Genomic DNA, 26439 nt, shown 5'->3' on the forward strand with positions numbered 1-26439 from the left:
TTAAAAGTGCCCAACTTGAATTTGCGATGGAATGGTAGGGAACAAAATTTCATCCCAATAAAAAACGGAGTTTTTTTGTAAATCGACTTTAAATTTTTAAAATCGATTTTTTTCAGTGTAGGAGTTAATGAGGTATTTTTTCAATATTTTTATTTGAAAATTTGACTAATTTTGTGAACACCATTTCTACAACATTTTTTGTAGGATTTGTCATTTTAGACTATAGTCATTTAAAAAAAATGGTAAAAAAAAGTTTGGCTCTTTTCAAAAGACAGTCTAGATCATTTTTGGAAAAACAAAATATGCAAAGTGGCTTTTTGTGACAAAGTCTTCATGTACAGAAAGTTTCATTAGAATCTGAGACGGTGCTGCCAATTTGAATACGATTTGGCGCTAAATTTGGCAAATGAGTAATATTATCCATATTATATACACATAGATATAAACTTTTCTAAAATAAAACAGTTCTAGACCCTTAGCAAAAACAATTCAAAACTTGTCTCGTTTGAAAGAGAGACAAGTTTTCGGATAGTGAGTACATCAGTGATATCGAATTGTTTGTGGTAATATTATACCGCGTAAAAATATTATTCAAATTTAAAATGTGAATTAACTCTAAATTGGTTAAATAACGGTCATTGGTGCCTTCGGAGGTATTTATTAACGTAACAAGTCCCTCCTTCTGATACTGAATGTCTAAAGATGCATTCCCCTAAAAGTGAGCTATTTTCTGAGAACTATTTATTAAAAATAATCATCAAAATGTTAAAAAAAAATGTTTTCGATTTTTGTTTGTATATTGTTCTACCAGAGACACCGTGAAACAATACTATGCAAAAGATATTACCCTTACATGCGTAGATTTTCTTTCTATGTATAAGTGTCATGGCAAATGTAGCGCTGGAGGAAGCTTCATTAAAAAGAAAAACTTTGGTTCAACACTCATTTACAAGTCTACTGGACGTAAAACCGTTACAGTTGTAACCAAATGAATACTTCGTAATAATGAACAAAGATTGTTTAATGTTTTTATTTTAAGGTCTTCAGCCTTAAGCTTGTTCGACTATAAACAGACATTGATTTTCGGAACTTATGGAAACTTGTAGTGTTTTGGATAGGCTAAGTATTGGATGTTACGTTCGCAACTCAGAACATAATTTTTGAACTGAATAATATAAGAGGAAATCATTGTAGCAGCCATATTTGTATATTCGTTGAATGAATAATGATAAAAGTTATGATTCTTTATTCCATGAGCTGTTCTTCAGGGCAAATATTTTCTTCCTGGACAATTGCAGCAAGCATGTATGTAATCATTAATCAAAGTATATGATAATATATTATACCTAAATATATATGAGTTTCCCTATGCCAGTGCTGCGAAATTTCAAAATCAGTTACCTATTTCTGCTTGTATTTACCGAAACCAACATTCATATTTACCGCCTCCCCATTCATATTCAGGAAATATAAATTCCTTCATCAACCAAAGCATTCATTTGATATTATGTGGATTGTTTTGAGGCAGAAGTTGGCATCTTCTAAATTTTCGAACATAAATGAACTGCGTAATCTATATCTGGTGCACTTCTGCTCAATAATCCCTCTCATAGGTAGAATAGAAACAAAATTCAGTTTTTTTTTTCTTAAAACCGAAAATTTCCGAACCTCAATGCGCTGTGTCGAGAGAACGATTGACGAGGGAAACGAAACAAAAATTTCAATCATCGCGGCAAACATGAATTGAATTTTGTTTTCTTTCAACTTCACGCAGGGATGTCAATTTTTTGAAGCTATGCCCTATGCTAAGCGTTCGCTTCTTTTATTTGAGCAAACTGTTGATCGAGTTTGTTCAGCTTACTGCGATCAAAGATCAAAAAAGGCAAACATTCACGCTCTTACCACTCAATGCCATAGCCGTCCAAAAATATGTTTCTGTAGTTGATACGTCAGTATGTTGATTTATGTCTAACGTCTTTATGCCTAACGTCCAGTATCCCAATAAAAAATACATAACAAAATCATTTCAAAACTAAATCTCGCGTTCTTACTTGTAAGAATTTTTTGTCATTTTAACATCGAGACTAGATTTTTAACACAGCTTACAACGAAAATTGCATTCTTTTACAATCTTGTTATTGTATTCCGATCGAGATGCCTAACGAACATATGCCAAATGTCCGTATGCTTAACGTATTTATGTCTAATGGGGTACACCCGGCCAAAGACAACGTTTTTTTCGAGATTAGAGTAACATTGTTTTCTTATCTGAAGCTTTTGTGTAGAAATATCGGTCCTAATACCCGCCTGGCCAACCCCATGCAAGTAGAATGTTCCAACGTACCATAAAATACCCCGTGAAAGTCCCCGTCCGGGGATGTCTTTCCAGCAAGGAATTTAGCCTTTTGTTGATATTTATTTACCATCTCAATACTTTTAATATGAACTTAATATAATATAAAAAAAACTCTTTTACCCACTGCTAAAAGGTAATGCCTCCAAATTCTGAAGCAGATTGTACAGCGATTGTATGGAAAAAATGACGTCATCACTTTACATTTGCTAGCACAGTTACCTGACGCCATTCCTAAAAATTAGTTCCCCTAGAATTAATATATTTTTTATAAATCTCAAATAATGTCAAACTGTAATCCTTAGTTGGGCGAATCATAAACTCCATTGAAAACAGAAAAATTGGCACCGCCAAGCTAACGCAAACATGCCGAGCCAAATAATGAAACTGAATGAAAAATTGAAATTTTTGAACATGGAAAATGTTGGAGCCAATTTTAATTTCGGCACCTTTGCCTCAAAAAGATGCAATCCAATGCCCCTTATTTCGCACCCACGACAGTTAAGCGCATCTTCACTTCAATTAAACACGACTAGACCAGCGCTTTACTTGTGAAAAAAACAGACAATCAAGAATTCACCGATTAAATCGCAAGAATTGAGGAAATTCAAAGAGATCTCAAGCTCAGCGGAGTTCAAAGACACAACAATACCGGCTAAGAAGCGGATCAAGGTTCCGAATGGGTTTCCACAGCGGCAACCACAGCAGCATATTGCGAAATAAGTGTATCAAGTGAATACCAAAGCGAAAACAAGAACAACGCCGCATATAATACTGTAACACTTTTTCGGTCTCAGTACCTACGAACGTTCGTACAAACAAGCAAACAAATAAACAAACAAACAAAAGTGCATCACATACCTTGAAGTAGTGATCCAAACATCACCCTCTCAAAGCAAAAAACCGCGCGCATTTTTTCTCACAACAACCCCAGCGAACACGCGGCTTTAGCTTACGTACAGAGCACCGCAGTTGGTAGGTGGGTGGGTGGTTGCAACGACCGTCGCCATGTGCACGCGCCGCAACGCGTCGCGTCGCTGCAAAACTATTAACAACCCAAACCATCTCTTGAAGGAGAGGAAAATCTTTACCGATTCGCGTCGCGATTTTCGCTTCTCTTTGCATATAAACATTCATAAGTAAATATGCAGCGGGTTTATTTTTCTGTCTGTGTTTGTTGGGTATTGGTGTCCCCCGAGAGGGCATCGGTACCGGCGAATGCAGAGAGCATGCTCAGGGAGAGCTTCGATCATTCGCTTCACCACTGAACTGACTGTTCAGATTGCCCTCTCGTGCGCGCGTGCTGGGGGGTTGGTTAAGGCCATCACGTTCCATGTGCCAAAGGGATGGGGTTTTCTTTCCACGGCTCGGAGAGTTGTGTGCGGATGATGTGAGTAAGAGAGAAACCTTCGCAGAGCGCGCACCCCGCGTGGAGTTTTCTCGCAGCCACCCCAGAATGCAACGAAAGTGAATTTTGTAGTTTTTTAGTAGTATAAAAGCGGCAAGTTAGTACAAATCAGCATCCAGTTCATTGTCTGGAACCGATGCGAACAATAATAAGTGGTGTCGCAATGAAGTTATATGTGAGTGGATTTTAATAGTTTGAATTGATACTATTCTTAAGGATGTGAACATTATGCGCATTAAGTGTTTGGAATTTTGAACTAAATAAGGACTTTTGTATTATTAGTACGACGCTCGAGAAAAAAAAGTTGCAATGTGAATGAAGTGGTGTTAATGATTGTGTTTCTGTTTATTTCCTGCAGATATGTCTTTCAACACTTTTGTTGGCTTCAGCTTACGCTGAAACAGATCAAAAGAAGTCTAATGCGAACGCAGTGCCTTTGGAGAAGAAGTTAGACAAACGTGGTCTACTGAATCTCGGATATGGCTACGGTATCAACGGTCTGGACGTAGGGTACATCGGTGGGCATGGTCATTTGGGAGGAGCATACCATTCCGCTCCATCCCATGGGTATGGCCACGGCGGATATTTGCTGGGAGGACACACGGACGTGACCAAGACCATTACCCTAGTGAAGGGAGTGCCAGTGCCATACACTGTGGAGAAGCATGTGCCTTACCCCGTTGAGAAGCATGTCCCATACCCAGTGAAAGTTCCAATTCCTCAACCATACGAGGTTATAAAGCACGTGCCAGTGCACTATAAGGAATACGTTAAGGTCCCAGTTCATGTGCCAGCACCGTATCCTGTCGAGAAGAAGGTTCCATACCCAGTGCATGTGCCAGTTGACCGCCCATACCCCGTCAAAGTGTTAGTACCCCAACCGTACACCGTGGAGAAGCACGTACCCTACCCAGTGAAGGTTCCGGTACCGCAGCCATACGAAGTTACCAAACATGTTCCGGTCCCGGTTCAGGTTGAGGTGCCAGTTCCAGTGCCGTACACCGTCGAGAAGAAGGTTCCCGTTGAAGTCAAGGTTCCGGTTGATCGTCCCTATCCAGTCCATGTCCCAGCTCCCTACCCAGTTGAGGTGGAGAAACCTGTCCCGTACACCGTCGAAAAACCCTACCCAGTCCCGGTGAAGGTCCCCGTCGATCGCCCATACCCAGTGCCGGTCGAGAAACCAGTACCGTATCCCGTTAAGGTTCCCGTTCCGCAGCCCTACTACGTCGAGAAGCATGTAAGTTTTTTGGGGAAACCTAATGGTTTAGGGAGATGATGAGTGAATTCGATAGAGTGAATGATTTAATTGAATAGACGTTAGAATATAATTAGTGTTGTTACGATAATCGCTGGAAAAGTGGTTATTGTCGCCGTTCAATCAATAACAAAATTGTACACTAGTTTTTATAAACCCAACGATATTTATTATTTCGATCTTTGGTTTCGGCGAAACATTTGCACACTGTGTAGAAAGCAATGCTTGATATAATTTAATGACTAATTAACGGAATAACTACAAGCCTCCGTTGAAATTCATCATACTAAAAGTGAATAAGTTTGATGGTGTAATTTAACCGCTTTTTACGCTGAAGTGTGAATAAGTGTAGGAATCAAGTTCCAATAGGTGCTGAGTTTTTCGAATGAATCGTTTGATGGCAGCTCCACTCAAAAGATCTCTGCAGCCAGAGAAGAGTCTATTGATATTTCCTGCCTTTGAATCAATTAGATGATATTGACTTGTAAAAAAGTGAACAAATGTGCGCCGTTTTTTCATACTATGCCCATTTAAGGTTCATATTCATCCGCACATGTTAACTACTATAAAATATAGGTATCAAGCCATTTAGCTTGATGTAATTTAGCCGAATACGAGTTGGCTGGACGCTTTTTGGCCGAATGTCAGTTGGTTGAAAGGTATTTTGAGCGAATGTCGTTTGGACTAATGGCAGTGCGTCGAATGCTGTTCCATTTTCACGAACGCCATTTGGTGAAATACTGTGCAACCGAATGCTATTTGCTCGAATGAGTCACTTGGTCGAATGCCTTTCTGATGGAACAATCATTTGATGAATAACTTATATAAATAAATATAAATATTTGTATAACTCGCCCATATATTTGTTCTATGTATTTGTTTGTTTCTAATTATTCTCCATTGCATCCTGAGTAGTTTTTATATTGAATTCCGAGATCAATAGGCATAAATTCAAATCCACTGGTTCCAACGTTTTAACGAAACGATTCAGCGTATTCAAAACAACTCCTCGGAATAATAACTTTCAATTAAAAGGCCATTTAGACTAAATAGCAATGGCAATTTGACCAAATGGCTTTCGATCAATTGACCCAGAACTGAAAATTTACGGAAAAGATACGATTCTGTCAATATTATTCTGATTCGAGCTACTTTGGAGAATTTGTCAAAATTTATAGAAATTATTGATAACCTTCCGGTGAACGCGATAAATTTTATAACACGAGAGATTGCATGCATACATATATGTATATTTTGAAAATATCAATAATGCATTAAGTTTGATTTTTTGTGTTTCGAATTCATCTCGTCAGTAACTAGCACCAACTGAGTGGGTGTCTAGTTAGACGATGTATCTAAATTAGTACCCAAATTAGACTAGTTAGCGAAATTTTTCAAACCCGAAAAGGAGCCGAATGACACTACTGTTGAAGCATCTGTAACAAAATAAACAAAATTAAAAGAGGTCGTTGATACTATTTTCTCTTCAAGTTTGGTCTGTATTGGCCAAAATATATATAGCTGTTGCAACAATATGTTTCTTAAAACTTCTGATTTTCCAAAAAGTTCAAGAAATTACTTCTCATCGCTTATTTCTCTTCTTTCATTTTGGATTTTACTACTACTACTACTACCATTTACTACTCACATCACAATGATCACTTTGTAAGACTCATATCTCACTTCTTAACTTCTATATCACCCCTAATCTCTAACATCTCGTTTGTAGCTTTTCACCACTGGCTACTGATGTATCGCACCATGTTTTAGATATCATTCATCAGCTTTTACATCATTTCTCACCTTTCATTTATATAGTTTCACCTTCTTACAGTTCGTACATCACAGCTTTCCTCTCACACGTCTTATCTCTAAGCTTTAACCTTTAATCGAACGACTCACCCGAGCAAACGAAAAGCCCATAATACCCCCATGCTCATGGGGTTTGACATGGGTGTTTGAAATGGGTTCAACCCATGAAGACACCATCACCATGGTCCGGTAGATCCCATATAAAATACCATATGTTGGTGTATTTATGGGTTATTGAGACCATTTTATGGTGTCTTGATGGTTGTGAATTTTGGCACGAACCATGTATAAGGTCTTATCAAGGGGCTAAGTGGTGTTTGAACCCATGAGTATTTGCTCGGGCATCTATTCCTTTTTCAATACTCAGATCACATCTCTGATCCGTCACTCACTTCTCAATGACTAATTACCTTTAATTTCTCAGTTCACTTCATACACTTCTTACTGCCCCTCCGTCAGGGTTGTTCGCAATAGTAGGATTTACGAAATTTGCCGAATTTATCAGCCATTATATATGATAAGAAGCAAAATTTTCAAAATATTTTACATCTCAAACAATCACATAAATACAACACATACGACAATGAGAAATTGCTTGTTACGTCCGCAAAATTACTCAAAAATAGCATTGATCTAAATAATCTAAAAATCTAAAATAATCGTAATAATGGTAATATTTATTCGGATGTTTTCGAAAAACCGCACTGTGAATCGTTCTTACTTAGGGGGCATACACAAATGACGTAGCTTTCTTCAATTTTTTTCGAGCCAAACCCATCGGCCCTTTCCCTTCGGAGAAAAGAAATTAGTGTTTTTCATTAAATCAAAGATTGATTCGTGATTTTATTCATAGATTTAAGAATATTTATTGGAATCCGACATGAACTGATTCATGATTATTACATCTTACATCTGGATTTCGTCGTTGTGAATTTGTTCGCAAAATCAAACAGTCTGGATATTTGCTCGTGAACTATTTCATGAAACTCGGAATTTTATTCATGAAACCTTTGAATCCTTGTGAACCAATTCGTAATTTCTTCTATAATGGCATCAATTGCAAGTCCGTGTTTGTGAAATAGTTCACAAAATCGAAAAATTTTATTTATGGATACGTGAATTGTTTCATGATTCCTTTTGCACGACTGACAATTCATACTCGTGAATAAGTTCACAAAATCATGGATTCGTGAGCTTATGATATTCAGAACATATACACCCAAAATGGCTTTCTTCTACACCTTACATTCCCCCACATGCTCCTGCATTGCATTTTGTTTTGTTTCATTCTTTTCTCCGCTGCTAGAAATAGCTCGTGACCTGAAACTTCTAGTTAAAAAATTCTGATATCAGATTGTAGATTAGAATCGACAAACTTCTATTCGATAAAAAAAACCTCTTTACCCGACACCATGACTCCACCAGTGAGAGTAGTAAAATGGCATACATAAGCTTCACACTAATGATAAGTGAGATAATATCGTTTGTGTCTCCGCCGCCGCGTCGATAATTCAGCATCGTCATTGACGCATTTTGCTTTGTACCATTTCCCCGCTGTTATTAATATTTCGTTTGTATGTATGTCTTGGGCACTAAGCCTTACCCGAAAAAAATATTAACGGGTAGCATCAGGACTGGAACCGACAAACATCTGCTCTCCAAAACGCCTATTTTACACCTTAGGCCACAACGACACATGATGAGTGGTCGTTCGAATGAGCTATATAAACTTCGCATCATTGCAGCAGCGGTCACAAATGGGACAGAATGGAGACGATGGTATGTGTTATTCAAGTTATTCCTGCACTGCATGAGCCAACAGCGTATAGCTATGGGGTACTATATTGTATTGCACAAGTATGAGGTTGGTTGAACTCTAACGCATCGTTTGGGAGCCTTTCGCTCACAGTTCGAGAGCGAAAAAAAAACAGCATCAATTCCGCTCTCAAAGATTCGTTTTGGGTGTACCTAATCATTTTCAATTTCATGCAACTCTACAAATGTTCATGAAATTTACACGTGAACTGTTTCACAAAATTTGGAATATCATTTGTGAAACCATTTTTAAACCATGAAATAGAACATAGTTCGGTCCTAGTACTAACGTACCTATTAAGTTGTTTGCACACGAGGCAACAAGACACGCCACTATGGATTTTGTTCTATTTATTCCAACACTGTTGCTGTTGTAGCTAGAACAAAATCTATATGTGTACACTGTACAGCTTGAGTGTACAAGCAATAGGTATAAGAAAACTATTAGGACCCCAAACATCGTTATTCTTTTGATATGTTTCAGTGTGATGTCTGGACAGAAAACAAAAACTGCGCTGAGCATCAAAATAAATTATAGAGCCACAGATCATATTCTTGATATAGTTTACAGAACAAGATACCGCGAATCAGTCACGAGGACAGCGTAGTTGGTGAATCGATTGCCTTGTACGCAGCTCACCTGGGTTCGATTCCCAAACCTGCACATAGGGTTAGAGATTTTTCCAAAAGAGATTTCCCTAACCCGAAAAGATGCGAATGACCCTAAGGTTAAAAAACCTCTTTAGTCAAAAAAAAAAATACTTATATTGAATATGAGTCACATTACTCCACGTGTCAAATTCGAAAGTAAGCTCAAGAGTAAAATATCACGAATAAAAGTGCATATCAATTACCAAAATCGAGACTAAGATCCTGAAATTACACCAATCATGACTAAAATAACGAAAACCGTGACTGAGACTCTACTTGCGTTTAAAGTATCACGATAACGTGAATATAAATTACGAAAATCATGACTAAGATTCTGAAATCATGATCATATATCACGCTACTCTGCCGGAAAAATCCGATAGTAAACTCACGAACATCATTTCGAAAATCACGACTGAGCTCCTGAAATCATGAACATCGTTTAACTGTCGGCTCTTTTAGTTGTTTTCTGTAGTTTATACAAACAAATGCATCCCCAAATTATGAAGGAGAATCGTAACGTAAACATATCTAGGGAACAACCACACTAACCCAACTAAACATTCGAATTTAACGTCTTGGACATTTTTGGCGAAAGCTGGTTTTCATGGGGCTTTCGATTGATGTGCACCGGGGTAGTTCCGTGTACAGAGTTTGCACTTAATTTCAAGAACTTGGTCGTATATAAACCGTACAGTTCACGAATTAGTGAATTTGTTTTCATGAATTTATGGACGGATTTTTTTTCCGTGTCCCCCTAAATTACTACATCATTTGTGTATGGTTCCTTATGTTAGATAGAGATGTTCTCAGAGCAAAACACGTTAAATGTTGTTACCTGAACTTTAAAATAATGCCGATTTGAGTGATGGATGCCAGTAATGACAAGTAATCGTTTTCTTTCGAACCGAAGTTTGACTTGTTCATAGTCAAATAATTGATTCGTTCTCCTGCCTAAATCCTAAATTATGCTCACTGTGCACGTTTCCCGTCTCAAGATTTTCATAAAATGGTCGATAATGACGCCGACCACGACCTAAATTAAGCCTCCAACTACTGTCAAAATATATCCACTGACTACGGTTCAGGCAAGAGCCCGACCCTGCCCCGAGTTTGAACTGTATAAGGTGGCTCGAGCCCTGGCTGGCACTGCGGGGAGGTAAGGGATACGAGATAGAGATACAAACAGAAGTGAATAGCCACGTAGTGCGGCCTCATGTTGCACAATGACGCAGCTTTGCAAACCTACTACAATTATTATACATTATTAAAATCATTCGAGTAATTTGAAACTTAACCAGAATATCACAAAAAATGTGAAATAATAAACATTTTCTTAACGCACTCAAAAACTCATTTACACCCACAACATTTCAAAAATAAAATGGTAAACGACATAAACCAATTGGAGAATGAATTTCACATAACTTTGGGTGCACAACGAAAAACATCGCCCAAACGGTGTGCAGCTATTTCCTTCCGAATCCCTTATCAACTATTTTCATAAGGTGATTCATCAACAGTGCGCTAGCAGTAGCATTCCTTTTTATCATTTTCATATTTGCACATATTTTGTCGAATGTAATTTTAGATGTTCGTTGATTTGATGGCATTGTAAAGGAACATGTTTACGCCAGGTGATACCAACCGAGCTGACATTTCCTTGAGCTGAGCAAACTAGTTTCTTTGTTTGTTTAGTGTTCATTTTACCAACAAGGGAACTAGTCGACAGGTCATTAAATGTGCGTGGCAAATACGTATGGTCTTGTCTGAGTGAAGTGATGATTGTTGAATCATGTATGAGGGTTGACAACTGACAATTCGCGAGAAGGATGGAAAATCAGTTACCCATTTGTGGCATGTCACATCATTTTGATTGCAATAATCATTCTTATTGTATTAAGTACTTTCATACACTGAGCTGTACATACTCTATATTACATATTAACTGCCACATGCATTGTATTTTTAATTGCTACAAAACCAGGATTATTTCTTCTGTATTTTCTGGTTTTGGCACATTTTTGTTTTAACTTAGTGAATTAGTTTCTTTTTAACAGACTGGACTCTATACTTTGTTTTCTGCAGCTTTAAGACGTTCTATTGTTTGCACCAAATTAACAAATTATATCTGATCATTCATCTTATCTGTACGTGATAAACCTGCTTGCTAGTCTTCCTAGTACTTAGGTTAATAATAAAGTGCACGGGCATGAAATTTTTAGAATGTCCGTCATATAAAGTAAGTTTTCCAGTAACATCAATACGCATTTTGAGCTGTTCATAATTATTCCAAATTCTGGTTGCGAAAATAATTGATATTTTTTTAGCTGCAGCCCCTTAATTTTTTTCTTTACGAACTTGGTGCTTTTTCTTTTACTAGTTTGTCTTCTGCAAAAATAATATTTGAATTAAGCATACTTCTCGTTATTCATCGCTATGATAGTTCTAAAACGTATTTTAGACACCTATTGAGTCTGCCCAGGATTGAGGATGCCCAGAAACTGCTAAAATCTTGAGTCGTGCGCGAACTCCTGCAGACTTTCGAATCGCTATCTTTACAAACAATATTCCACCTCCCGTGATACTTGTAGAATGCGCAGTAGTATATACGTCAACAGCATAAGCAAATGTCGGACTAACATTCCTTCCCTTTACAGCTGCGATTTACGTTCGGGCCTTGCCGGCACCGATATTGATCAATAAACAACTTGGTATTACCTACAACTCCTAGTATTTAAATGACGATTTGTTACTCCCAGTTATTTTCATCTATTGATTCTCTGTGCAAATTCACCTAGTCCAGATCACTAACGGTATAATAACCAGGGGTGGTCGCACAGGTTCAGGTTCAAGCTCGTAACGAAAGACATTACCTTATATCTAATACAAATGGAGAAAAAGGGTTGCACCAACTAGCCCCAGGCGCTCATGTATAATGAAGCAGATAAAACTCTGATTTCAACATTTTAACTCATTTGATATTCTCTTATTCTTTCCGATTATAAGAAGTATTTATTGTTGTCGAAACAAGTTATTTGGTCATACAATTATCACTATCTAGATAACTAAACAACGAACTGCAGGTTGCCAACACTATTATCTTGCTCCAAAACCATCGATCCATAGGGTTCCTGCTTCTATTAATTCTTTGTAATAAATTAGTCAACTAGGTCGACTTTTTGAAGATTTCACTTTGGTATAACCCCTTTAAACTTTAGAAGATTTTTTTTTCAAGGCGTCATCTTTTATGGGCATTCAAGATATTTAAACGTAAAATTCACAAATGTTCTATGAACATCTACATAGTTCTACATGTTCTATGCATATTAGGGTGGGGCAAAATGATCGTTTTTTCAGCACAGCACTTTTTTGGTTCCTTTTGGGGTCCCAAACAACTGTGCAAAATTTGGGGTAGATTGGTGTTGACCCGGCGTAGCGCATTGCGATTGAAATTTGTATGAAGGTTAGTATGGGAATATATGCTGAACAACTTTGCCGAAGGATGTATGGTGTTAGAATGTCTCTAAGCCAAGTTATAGCTGTTCAAAGTTCGATACATCGAATTAAATGCCAAAAATCATTTTTATTGCCAACACTGCCGGTGTACCAATGGTATTTCATATAGCATTCCAAAATAACATTATATATTTTAGTTTTACCACATTGATATGTTTGGATGAATTATTCAAAAGCCTTAGCTCAATTTCATGAGCGTAGGTAGTTGAGCAATGGGGCGTAGTGAGGGAAGGGGGGGGGGGACTTTAATATGTAGAAATTCGAACTGAAATGTTGTCGAGTTGGAATGTTCAGATGAATTATTTAAAAACAATTACACAATGTCCTACGCATAATAGTAACGATGAAATAATACATACTGTATCCCTTTGCCTTGACTTTTATCAATAGAAGTTACGTTGCAGACTGAATCAACTGATGTCGATTTGATATGTCAGAGGATTATATTTCGGTTTAATACGCATTATGATTTGTTAGCATGCTCATTTCTATGCTGTTCGATCACGAGGCGTGAAGCTAATTTCTGGATTTCAACATGAAATCCACCAGATCCCTACAACAATTTTTGCTTCAGGTGATCGAACAGCATCGAAATGAGCATCCCATCAATCATAGTGCCTATTAAACTGAAACATAATCAATGCAATCCTCTGACATATCAACTCGACATCAATTGATTCAGTCTGTAACGTAACTTCTATTGATAAAAGTCAAGGCAAAGGGATACAGTATGTTTTATTTCATCGTTACTATTATGCGTAGGACATTGTGTAATTGTTTTGAAATAATTCATCTGAACATTCCAACTCGACAACATTTCAGTTCGAATTTCTATCCCCCTCACCCCTCACTACGCCCTATTGCTCAACTACCTACGCTCAGGAAATTGAGCTAAGGCTTTTGAATAATTCATCCAAACATACCAATGTGGTAAAACTAAAATATATAATGTTATTTTGGAATGCTTTATGAAATACCATTAGTACACCGGCAGTGTTGGCAATAAAAATGATTTTTGGCATTTAATTCGATGTATCGAACTTTGAACACCTATAACTTGGCTTAGAGACATTCTAGCACCATACATCCTTCGGCAAAGTTGTTCAGCATATCCTGAACTACACTTCTATCTATTTGTTGGCGCACTACAGGAAGGATTGTAGTCTGTAGAATTAAAAATGCAAAAATGTAGGTTTTCCCATACTAATCTCCATACAAATTTCAATCGCAATGCGCTACGCCGGGTCAACACCAATCGACCCCAAATTTTGCACAGTTGTTTGGGACCCCAAAAGGAACCAAAAAAGTGCTGTGCTCGGTTGATGTGGCTAAGATTATATTTTTCCATATAACAATGCCCCACCCTAATGCATATGCATACAAATTTCAGAAAGTTCCTACTATAATAAGACAACCTATCCGAAACTAAGGGAACTGCTGTAAAATTGTAACTAAGGGAACTACTGTAAAATTCAGCGTAGTCTCACCGCTTTCAGGGAATTTTCGGTGAATTGAAATGATCATCCGAAGCGAATAGTTACTGAGTGTGGGCAGGTTACAAACTGATGGAATCAGCACAAATCGTTCTATTTCCAATAGACCTGCACAATGTGTGTATTAAGTTGGTGATGCTCGATTAGTGACCATATCTGTACGACGAAGATAAAGTTCGAATCTTAAGATTTCACTCTACCACCAACGGCAAGGATCAAAGGTAACTCAAACTGGCCTCAGCTTGAGAAATACGTGGGATGTGTTCGAAAGCAAAACCCCAGCTAACGAAGAGCGACTAAAATGTTGCGACTGGTTGTATTTTTTAACTAGAAAGTTGGTATTAACATGTCGATTTTATCTCTTTAGTATATCGCATAGATTACTAACTAGAACGTGGCAAAGCATCGTTTCTCGTTCTTTTTGTGGGTACGTTATGGAATAAAAATGATGAGAGCGAATTCATCGGAAAAATAATCAATAAATTAAAATGGACTCAGAAGCGTAAGTTCCCTTACTTTTGGAAGTGCGATCTGATCATCTCATTCCAATTTAAAAAAAAAATACATTTTCGAGCACTCTTCGTTTTAAGTTAATTGCAACTATTCCCCATAGTCTAGTAAAATGATTCTACAATTTCTATTGCAACCAATTAAAGAGCAGATCAACGTTAATTTAATTTTCTTTAAGCATTTGTGTCGTACATCTTAGTCTAAACTTTCCCTTGTTCCAAGTTTTGAATTTAATAAATGAATGATTTAGAACTCTCTTTTTGTTGACAAAATATAAAAAATTAGAAAAAAAAGGATTTTTGCAATTTAAATTTTAAACACAAATTTTTGATTGTGTGAAAAATGACACATTTTTTTCAGTGTATATTTTTTCGCACAGAAATATTCATCCCCTGTTACTTATTCTCAGAAAGTTTTGCTGAATAAAATACAATAATCGAACGCACAAAAATTGAAATTAATGCGCGTAGAAATGTCCACGCCATTTTGAAAAATTGCTCTTGTATCAAAACACTGCAATTGTCAGAGAAAATCATGGAGATTCATAAACCGAACACAACTTCAAAGTTTCATTCGAATCGACGTTGGTCATATTTTGTGGTCAGCCGGTTTCTCACGGGATCCCTCTTTATTTGAAGACTGAATTTAATATTTAAGAAACACGAAATGCCTTTTTTCATAAAGATATGTCCTTTCCTCGCAGTGCTAGAAGGTGGTCAATCTTTACTTTCCAATGTTTAATACAGTTCTCCTAGAATATTTACAATAGTCCACTTGCGTGGAAAACGTAGCCAAAGACAATCTAAATTGATAAGTTTTATCAGGTTTCAATAATATTGCAACATAGCGAAGATATATGAAAAATTCATTTTTCTACGTTAACGTAAACTGTCGCTGGCAGCACTGCTTCATCGGGATCCAATCAGACAAATTGCGATAACTTCAGTTCTATAGCTTATCCTTGTAACTAATAATACTCAAATGAAAGGCAATAGTCACATTTACTAACCTTAATTGTTTTTGTGAGAAAATCTTTCCTCAATCAAGAGTTATAGCTGTTTAAAAACGTTGTTGTCCACAAACAACATGGGCATGAAGGGGTTAACTCACAAAATTTGGTATGGCTTCAATAATCTCCAGTATAAATTGAGGTTTTATTGGAAGTTTTCTAAGCTCTAATAAAACTTAAATTGCATTGTAGCGTTCTATAGAACTTAATTTGTTTGTTTAGTATCTCAAAGATGGAAGTTTTCCTTCATGGAGTAAATAAGTGCTCAAGACTAAGAAGGATTGTTGAATATAAGTAATTTCGTATTTGAACATTTCATGACATATCCCAAGTAACAATTGAAGTTTTATAGCACGCTACAAGTACAATCTAAGTTTTATCAGTGGCTATAAAACTACCATAAAACCTCAATTGTTACTAGGGATATTACTATCTTGAGCCTTTTGCAACGCTATTGCCGTTTCGAACTAATTGACCCTTTACAGGGGTTAATATATTGGTATCCAATTTATTTGAAAAAATAGTCTCAATTTAAAATAATCCAATAAAAAATCATTGAACAATTTCATGTTTTTCTAGATGTTAAACTAAATTTGTTAATAACATTACCGGTTTTATTACCTTTTTTAAATTAAAAACGCGCTCATTTCTCCTCCAGGTCCCCTACACCGTCGAGAAGCCCGTCCCGTACCCGGTGCAGGTCCCCATCGACCGTCCCTACCCAGTGACCGTGGAGAAGCACATTCCGGTCGAGAAACCCGTTCCGGTCCCAGTACCGGTAAAAGTTCCGGTTGCTGTCCCGATCTCCTCCTCCCACTACCACCACCACGAGCCACTCCAGCACCATTACGATACGAGCTACACCAGCTTCAGCGGTTACGGCCACGACTACAGCTACCATCATTAAGTACATAATAATTGGATCGAACCTGCCAGTAAGATGCCCCATCGCACAACCGAATACAACTAGCAGCTAGACAAAGACAGCAAGATTCGCACGTCACAACTTCATCACTATCACCATTAACTGAAATTTGTTATCTTACGTTAAAATAATCATTTGTTCTGTACCGTGCTTTTTTTTTCTATACGCAAAAACAAGTTTTGAATAGCTATCGACCGCCAAGTATTCGTAGCGCTACTTCGACTGTCGATTATCAATTCCGCTCGCGGCTGTGATGTGGAGAGCACGCGGAATGGACGACATGCAACGGGACCAAAAATAAAAACAAGCAAATCAACTTAAAAGACGGGAAAAAACAAAAGCCGCAAACTGTGAATGTGAAACTAAAAGTTACCATATTTTATTATTTCGAATGCACCATTCGCCGATAGCGGAACAGAGCAAACCCACAACAACGTCGAACAAACTCCCACCCCCTTTTGAATGTTCCCCGATCGGTTAAATTATGTCATCCAACATGTGTAAGCTGACAACCCGTTCGATGTTGCTTATTTTATTAGTGTGTACAACCGAAATGTGATTTTACTATATTTGTAAAAAAAAATGTGAAAAAGAAACGGAAAAAGCAATGTAAGAATATATTATTGTATTTTTTATGTAAATAAGAAACAAAAATAAAGAAAAATTAAAACATACAACGCGAAATGCCAAGGAATTTGGCTAATCATTTGGAGCCGTGCGCTGACGATCGGTTTGACAGTTCCCACAAAGCATGCTGTCAGTTGCCATTGTTCCGAACGATCGGTGGCGTCCCGCCAAAAGCACTACTCAATCCACCTGCGTAGTTGACACAACAGCTATAGATTTCATGTTCTCTAAACAACACAACTCAGACTGCACGGTTCGCTGGGAGAGGGCTGGGGGCGTCTGTCTGTACGTTCAAGAAGCGACCCATAAATCTTGCACAACAATCGAGCTGACTGAGGCAGCGAACACGCTACTTCCTTTGACCAGTGCGGCTCGTTCAAACCGCTTACGTGATGGGGTTCTTCTTTTGTTCTGAGCTGTGAACCGAAAAGATTGCCAGTCTCCACAAACAAGCGAACTATTCGCTTGCCTGCTCCCACAAACCACTTCTTGGATGGTGCGTTCATATAACCATAACACCGCGTGCCGCCGTCGTGGTACTCAATTGTAATCAACAGCCGTCAATAGATGAGATTTGAGCTTTTTCCATCGCTAGGTTTAAAATTTCAATTATCTGCGCTTTGTATGGCCCCAACGAAATGCCCAAAGGTCACGACGAACGAACAATTTGCAATCTATAAGAACAAGGTATTTTGTGATGGTGCAGATGACATCGATGCGGTAGCGGCCGCAGTCAAGAACGGTTTCATTTTTATTCAATTCAAAGCACCGCACACAAAGGCACGGACGCTTTCAATTCTATTTGATTGTTGCCTTGGAATGGTCTAATTGGGTGGCGGTGGGTTGGTGCTCCATCTGTGGGAAGGTCGCATTTATGCAATCAAAAGCAAACGATTCTCGTTCAAAAAATCAATTCCTTCTTCTCCGGCTATTTATTAATTTCACATGAGCTTATACCCCGAAAAAACGAAAACCCCTTAATATCCACATGTTCCAGATTCATGCAAGAAATAGAAAGTAGGGAAAAAATATACCTACCTAGTACCGCCTTTATATTGAGCACACTGGGTTAGCGCAAAGGACATCAAAATTTCAATAAGCAACCTAAGAATATGCCGAATAGTAGCAGGACGTGCTCTGCTATAATAAAATATATCAAATATTTGTTCAATTTAGAACATAGGTATGTTTAACAGTCTGTTTGTCATGCACAACTGGTGCTGAAATGAGTTGTACCGCTCATATTTATAGATTCGAGTGATAATGCAAAGAAGAAATTTAATATTTTTTGTTTAATGAAAATTTCAATTACTTGAGTGGGAAGATTGTAATCAGTGTTTAAAACAAAATCAACGAGTGCTCAAATCTATACATCTATAAAAAGTATCTAACGTTACAATAACTTGTGCAAAACGAGACAACCCTAGCAAGAACACGATTTTCAATGTCTGCAGTAAAGATCTGAGGATCGAAAACGAATCAATCTCATAGTTTGGATCAATACAATAATGACGGTTTTGAATGGTGTAGCCAGAAATTTGTTTTGACAAGAGTGGTTGGTAAAAATCATTGTTCATTTCTCGAAAATGCTTAATTTCTCGACAAACATATGATTACGGCCTAAAAGCCAACTGTCAAAATCCAATTTGAATGGAAATTCCAGACAAACCGTTACCAGTCGAACACAGTTCACAACAGTTTATGAAAGAGAAAACTTTTCTCTTTCGTTTACTACCAACATCTGTGATTGGCGTGTAACGGTTTGTCCGGAATTTCCATTCAAAATGGATTTTGACAGTTGGCTTTTAGGCCGTAATCATCTGTTTGTCCAGATTTTTATGCATATTTGATAAAATAATTAAAGCTCACCAACAAATCCAGTCCAGCAACATTTTGTTTAAGAGTTGTGCTACTAGAGCTGTAGAGCTAGGATCTCGGAAGGGCTCCCCGTTAGAATCATTCACTACAATTGCAGACGAGACGGAAAATGTCACCCACTAAAGCACTTCTTGAGGCCATTTGCAGCAGGCCGTGATTCTGCATGTGATACTCAGAGTACGATTCAGATATGTGTGGGCGTAGGGACTTTACGATCGTGTGTATCATCGCGAAGAGCTCGAGCATTTGTACGTTAACATGTTCGATCGTTTGGGCTTTCGTTTGTTGCATGTGATAGCGCGTATGGAATTTGGCGTGCATAAATTCGTATTTGTAACCTTGTTTCCATTCGCATAATCGCGTGTGTTCTTGGATGAGGACCGTGAATTTGATACTTAATTTTCGGTGTACGGTTCAGATGTAAGAAGAGAGTGAGCTCCCGGTCATGTCTCTATGGAACGTGTTATCTAATAAACATGACCGTCTTTTTTGGTCCAATTGAGGGTATCTTGGCTGCTAAGTCTAAATAAAGAGATTTTCTGACGTGACCGATGCATTATCGCGCGAACATGGGCGTTTGTAGGTTCCCGCTTGAGACCGTGTTTATAAGTTTATTAGTGCTCAAACATTCAAGTGGATAATTGCGGAGATCTTAAGCATTTGTATGTTGGTTTGCTGAATGATAGAAATGTGTTAGATTCCCCATATCAATAAAGTTCCCAGTCATGTCTCTATGGAACGTATAGTTAAGTGGATATGAGCGTGAATTTTTCGATTGGTTCAACTGAAGGTATGGACCTATGCTACTAGAGGCGAGAGTAAGGAACTTTCGGACATGACCAATTTATGATCGCGTGAACACATGTGTCTGTAGGTCTGCATTTGGGACCATATTTATGAGTTCCCTTAATCACCGGAGTGTTTTCATGTTTATGAGATCGCGTTTTTCCGCGTCTGCTAGCGTGTATGTAACTTCGCGTGGATAAATTTGATTTTATAACCGTGTGGCCATTCGCATATTCACATGTGTTCTTAGATGATCGCGCGGACCGAGGGCAGAGACTCTCCCTCGTGACCGATTCATGATCGCGCGAGCAGCGGGTTAATGCTGGGTTTGTAAATTTATAGATGCTAAAACGTTCGCTTAATTACCGGGATGTTTTAATGTCGATAAGGTCACGAACGTAAGTATGTGTGGATGATTGCAATCGCATATTCGCGTTTGTGATCAGGTTTGGGTTATCGCGAAGACCATGAGCGTTTGTACGTTTGAAACGAGAGACTAAGGCTAATGGCTAATCGTTAGTTTGGGAAACACAAAGTATGCAAAGTAAGAAGAAACACAAAACATAAAAATGGCCCAAAGGCCTCTTGGTCTTCTCGATGCACCACTATCGAGGCATAATGAAATAACCATTTTAAAGCAATTGTCTGTCGGAGTTTCTTTAAAACTGATGCTCAAATATGCTTGATAATGCTTGCAATACCGTCCAACCCATCAACCTAGGGGAGGGAAAAAAACCAGTCTAACAACTTAAAACAAAATAAACCTATTAAGGCCCAACATATTATACAGGGTGTTTGGTTCATGGTTAAGAATCTCTCGGGGGGTGATAGACTGCCATATTTGGAGAAAAAAATTGTTCTACACATACCATCAAATCTCAACCGTTACAGAGTTATTAAACTTTTAGTGTAAAAAACTTATTTGTCTTAAAATACCTCTAACTTTAAAAGTATACTTTGTATTTTAAATGTTTTAGTTTCATTCGAAAGGTGAGAAAATTTCGCATTGAGTGATGCCCTCACATGTTTCAGCTAATAAGTTTAAGTAGCCTTTTCAAAGTAATTTATTGAAAATTAAAAAATTTCAAGCGATTTTTCGTTCATTTCTTGAAAATCCTAATAGTTAACCTCATCATTTTAATAATTCAGATTGTTAGTCTTGATGAGCTGCTTAATTTGTTCTTTGACATGATACACTTACCTTTTCTTATTTTCATGATTTTGGGTTATTCAACTTGGATATTTTTATCTCATTTTCACTAGTACCAGCTCTAATTGAAAAATTATGGCACTTATTGTACTTTTTTTTCTTTTTATTCGAAAGCCAGGAAAATTTTACAGTGATATATTAATACCTTTCAGTTAAGTGAATTTTGTATTCTTTTAAAAGTAAATTAGTTTAAAGTTAGTGCTATTATCAGCATTTTCGTTAATTTTCTTAAAATAGTAAATAATAAACATCACCATTATTATCATGGAAATAATGCATCTCAGCAATTTCTACAGTTTTTTTCTTTGACTCCATTCAATTATCTCTTTTGGTTTCGACGCAAAATCGTTTTTATCACATCGTTTCATATGCAAAAATAACGATTTCGAACCCACTACATTTGTGGCGAGCTCATGCTGTGTTAACTATTAAATAACAGCAAAATGAAAAGAGATATAGACAAAGTGTCCAATAAAAAGTTATAGAGAACATTAAGGGGCATCAAATGAACAATAGTAACGGTAAATTTTGTTGATTAATAATTAGATTTATTAATTAAAATTAAAAAACTCTCCAAAAAACACAACTTTTGAGTTATTTCGTTAGTAAAAAATCATTTAGTACACATAACTAAAAGATATTTGTACATACACTTATAGGAAATTTTCTCAGCTTTCCAATGAAATCTTGTAAATAACGATATAAAGCATATTTTTTAGATTAGAGTCTTTTAAGCACTTGCAAGTCGGTTACAGGAAAAGTATAGTAATGAAATTACAAAGAAATGAGAAGAGATAGAAATATGACGTCCAAGAACAAATTATGACTCGTCCTAAAACCCAACTTTTGGATAATGGATATTGCTATAATCATACTTCATTATTTCGAAAAAAATTAGCAAAAACCTGTTCAAAAACACTAACTTTTAACTACTTTACAGCTAAAAGGTAATTAAAACTAATTACTTAAAAGATATGAGAACACCATTCAATAGGAAATTTTTTCACCTTTCGAATGGAACTGAAACATTTAAAATACAAAGTATACTTTTAAAGTTAGAGGTATTTTAAGACAAATAAGTTTATTACACAAAAAGTTCAATAACTCTGTAACGGTTGAGATTTGATGGTATGTGTAGAACAACTTTTTTCTCCAAATATGGCAGTCTATCACCCCCCCCCCCCCCCCCCCGAGAGATTCTTAACCATGAACCAAACACCCTGTATATAGTAGATACTTATACTAACTCCCATTACGCCAATAATAATTCAAAAAGGTAGTATCAATGAATTAATATTTTTTAGAGTGGTCCAACTGGAGCTGTAGAGCTTAGTTCACGGAGAGGCTCCCTGTTCGAATTACTCACTACAATTGCAGACAAGACGGGAAACATTGCCCACTAAAACACTCCTGATGGACATGGGCAGCGGAACACGGCTCTGATTGAGTGTACAGTTCAAATGCCGGAACGTGAAGAAATTACGATCGCGTGGAAACGAGCGTTTATAAGTTCGGGCTTGAGACTGCTTCTGTAAATTTACAAATGTTGAACGTTCACTTAATCATCGGAGCGTTTTCCTGATTGCGAGATCGCGGACGTAGGGGTGCGTGGAAGGGCTGGAAAAATCACAAAAAATTATCACTGCTGATCATGCTACGCATCACAACCATTAAATAATCACTAGTCATGTTCTCTAAAGTGATAGCAAAAAATCATCGCCCCATTGTCACTGGCTGTAATCATATCATGATTATGATTTTTTTCGATTAGGATTGTGAAGTTGAGAAAATAAGGGACGATAGAGATTGATGGTTGATGGTATTGTACATGATTACTACGAGAAACTCTTTTTGTTAACCCCTTCAGGCCCTTGTTGTTTATAAACAACAACGTTTTAAACGGCTATAACTTTTGGTTTGTGGAAGAATTGCTCCCTGAAACAAGTAAGGCCAATAAATGTGACTATTACCTTTCATTTGAACACAAACAGTCACTACTATCAGTTCTAGAACTAAAGTTATAACAATTAGTCTGATTGGATTCCTATGAAGCAGTGCTGCCAGGGGCAGTTTACGTTGACGACGAAATATGAACTTTTGATATATCTTCTTTTTACATTTCTTACAAAAGAAATGTATAGGATTCGCTCAAACTTTGAAAACTTTTTCCGAGGCCCGGAGGGCCGAGTCTCATATACCAATCGACTCAGCTCGACAAATTGAGACAATGTCTGTATGTGTGTGTATGTGTGTATGTATGTATGTACAAAATGTCATGTAATTATCTCAGCAATGGCTGAACCGATCTTAATGAAACTAGTTTCAAATGAAAGGCCTAACGTGCCCATTTGACACTATTATTTTTGTTTTTCGATATGTTGTTTACTTTCTGAGATATAGGTTATTTTGTCAAAACATTGCAGGTTTTAACCAAATAACTTTCAAACAAAGCAACGTGGTCCCACAACCTGCACATAATTAGAAACCTTGTAAAAATACCTTTCTATCAAGCTATGTATTGTCAAAATCCGTTTACGAGCGACGGAGATATTGAACATTTTGTATTTCTATTCCTCGCTTACCAATTTTCACTAATTAAAAAGGAGACCGTTTCATATAGAGTATTGCTTTACTGGTGTTTTAGGGGCAAAACTAAACCGATTTTCAATATCGGGGTATGAAAATACATCTACGTGATTCAACGAATTTGATTTTGAAAACATTTTGTGAATTACCTATATAATAATTGAACTATTTCACAAAAATCAATATGTAAGTTCACTTCAAAAACAAAATAATGCGTTCATAGTGCATTTTGTTCTAGAGTTCATGTATTTATCCCTTGAATTAGGCGTTGCGTTCAATCGTGAAGTAAATATTGGATGGTATATAACTATACAGATCATCAATTAATTCACCTAGTAGTGAGATAAAATATTTCTCATACAATTATACTCGTGGCATCACCGAAATAAACTGTATTTTTGAATCCCAAAACTCTAGCAAAAATTTAGCCCTTTGCAAAATTTAGATTATATTGGTTATGGCGCAAAAAATACTACTTGCATTATTTATAACAAGGATGTAAGGAATCAATATATCGCATAATATGCCTATAAAAATAAGGTCTCGGCATGAACCATCATTTGCCATTCCTCACATGCCCTCCCCATCTCTATCTCACTCTCTCTTTCTCTCTCTCTCTCTCTATCTCTCTCTATCTCTTTCTCTCTCTATCTCTTTCTCTCTCTCTCTCTCTCTCTCTCTCTCTCTCTTTGTTAATGTTGGTGGCAACTGTCACGACTCACATTTATCTTGCTATTTCTCTATCCATTTCTAAGTTGTGTGATAAGATTCTCTGCTAATCTTTATTAATATTATTATTATTAATAATGTGAAGGTTTGAGAAAACAAAATTATTTTTTGTCTGTTACCCTATTATTTTATTTGCATTTAAGTGTACAAGAGACTCGCGGAAACAAGTTTAATAATACATCCTACATGTCAAATAAAATATTTGTAGTCCGAGAAAATTTGCAAAATATTTGCCTTATGGGAAAACTATAACTATTTTCAAGGTGAAATTAGTATTTCGAAACGTTCCACTATGGGTAGACAGGTGACCATCGAAAACTACATCAATTCAAATTTAATTCAATTCTATTCAAAGCTTGTATAAACACTATAATAAAGGAAATTCATTGCTATCTCAGAAAAATACGTGGCTTAACTGGGAGGTGGGACACGTGCGATATTTCAACTCTTCGTATCTCTATTGAATTTTGAATAAAACATATGCTCAAATATGTCATGTGAAAACTAAGAACACCTTTTTGTGATGATATTGAAAATGCACATACATTGTATTGGTATGAACTTTCATGAAAAATAACGGATCTAAGCCCAAAAATATCCACGAATTAGATCCGGGAAAAGAAGTCTCCCAAAGTCCCCACTCTCAATGGGGGATGCAAGTACAAGGTGTCTTCGAACTTATCGTCGTCCATATCTGCTCTATACTGAGTACACTTCAATTGAAGTTTCAATGGAAGTCACAATTAGTAGTGAGGCATTGGATAATTCAGCACACGTTTCGTTCGAGTTTTCCATATTGTACAAGTAAATTAGCGAGGATTACAATCAGAGTTTATGCATTGGACAGATAGTTGATCTGGCTACATTTTTGCCATCTTGACAGTTTGAACCATTTCTTTTTCACAGTATTGGATTGTACAGGGCTTATTTATCCATATTTCCTGAACGAGAATTCCGAACGAAACAATCTGCAAGCTATAAGGATGACTGGAAAGAGACTGCATTATAATCAACTGAATACACGCCTTTTATGCTATCGACATAGCCTAGACACTTCACACTATTTATTTTAATTCAAATGAAAACTTTGAAATATCTACTTGTCTCTTTTACGAATCGCATTGTCCATCATTTGCTCTCTGTTCAAAGGGCTTTCGTGAGATTTTGTCTACTTTCCGAATCTGTAATAAGTTTTGATGTAGGCGTTCATTTGATATAGTTATGACATATTTGGCGAATGAAGATTCGTCAAATCGTTGTAAACGTCACGAAAGAATGTGTCATGTGACCTTGTCTCACTTTACTATAATCAATGGCGCCATAAATTACTGGACCAGCAAATTCTATTCTGCACATTTTTTTCGGGAATACAGTAATGTTTCGATTATATCACGGTCGGTCTGTATTTTAGCGTGATATATTTGAAGCGTGATATATTCAAAACAAAACAAAAAATTACATTCAAGCATTAACTCATGTATTTCTATAAACAAAAAGTAATAAAAACTTAAAGTTAGTCAAAAGAATAAATCATAGTAGGGTAATGAGCCTATTTTTGCCATGCTTGTATAATCACACTACCCATTTGAAGCCGTTATAAGTTACGAAGAATTTAAAACTAAAATTGAAATCGGCCGAAAGATATTTCGGCAATTCTAGTCATTGCAACAACGTCTTGGTAATGCATGATTTCGAGATTATTCACGTTGAAAGTTACGCGCCACGCCCTTCATTCACTTAAAGTAACAAGATAAACAGCGCTATAACTTTGCTTCTACTACTTACACCTTTATAAAAATTTCAGATACTTTCTTAAGAATCTATACTTTAAGATAAAAGAATAAAAAAGTTCGACTTTTTGACCGACCTCATC

General features: G+C 36.8%; 2 protein-coding genes across 2 annotated transcripts in view; one reads left to right on the plus strand and one right to left on the minus strand.

Annotated features, from left to right (window-relative positions):
* Nucleotides 1–16482, minus strand: part of LOC131682866 (angiotensin-converting enzyme-like) — a 92520-nt gene extending 76038 nt beyond the window's left edge. The window contains exon 1 of the mRNA XM_058964636.1: nucleotides 16447–16482. The gene's annotated coding sequence lies outside the window, so the exon portion shown is untranslated. The remainder of the gene's footprint in view (nucleotides 1–16446) is intronic.
* LOC131682864 (skin secretory protein xP2-like) lies at nucleotides 3810–17434 on the plus strand. The gene is made up of 3 exons (XM_058964633.1): nucleotides 3810–3936; nucleotides 4120–4998; nucleotides 16484–17434. The coding sequence occupies exons 1-3, from the start codon at nucleotides 3898–3900 to the stop codon at nucleotides 16730–16732; spliced, it is 1167 nt and encodes a 388-aa protein (XP_058820616.1). The 5' UTR covers nucleotides 3810–3897; the 3' UTR covers nucleotides 16733–17434.
* Nucleotides 17435–26439: the final 9005 nt, after the last annotated feature.

The sequence above is a fragment of the Topomyia yanbarensis genome, chromosome 2 (assembly GCF_030247195.1).
Source record: "Topomyia yanbarensis strain Yona2022 chromosome 2, ASM3024719v1, whole genome shotgun sequence".
Taxonomy (NCBI): domain Eukaryota; kingdom Metazoa; phylum Arthropoda; class Insecta; order Diptera; family Culicidae; genus Topomyia; species Topomyia yanbarensis.

What these genes read in the sequence shown, in the direction of transcription:
- LOC131682864 (XM_058964633.1), top strand. Translation starts at nt 3,898, where the DNA reads ATGCGAACAATAATAAGTGGTGTCGCAATGAAGTTATAT. An exon ending in GTGTCGCAATGAAGTTATAT is followed by an intron (nt 3,937 to 4,119) that starts GTGAGTGGATTT and finishes TATTTCCTGCAG; the next exon opens with ATATGTCTTTCAACACTTTT. An exon ending in CCTACTACGTCGAGAAGCAT is followed by an intron (nt 4,999 to 16,483) that starts GTAAGTTTTTTG and finishes TTTCTCCTCCAG; the next exon opens with GTCCCCTACACCGTCGAGAA.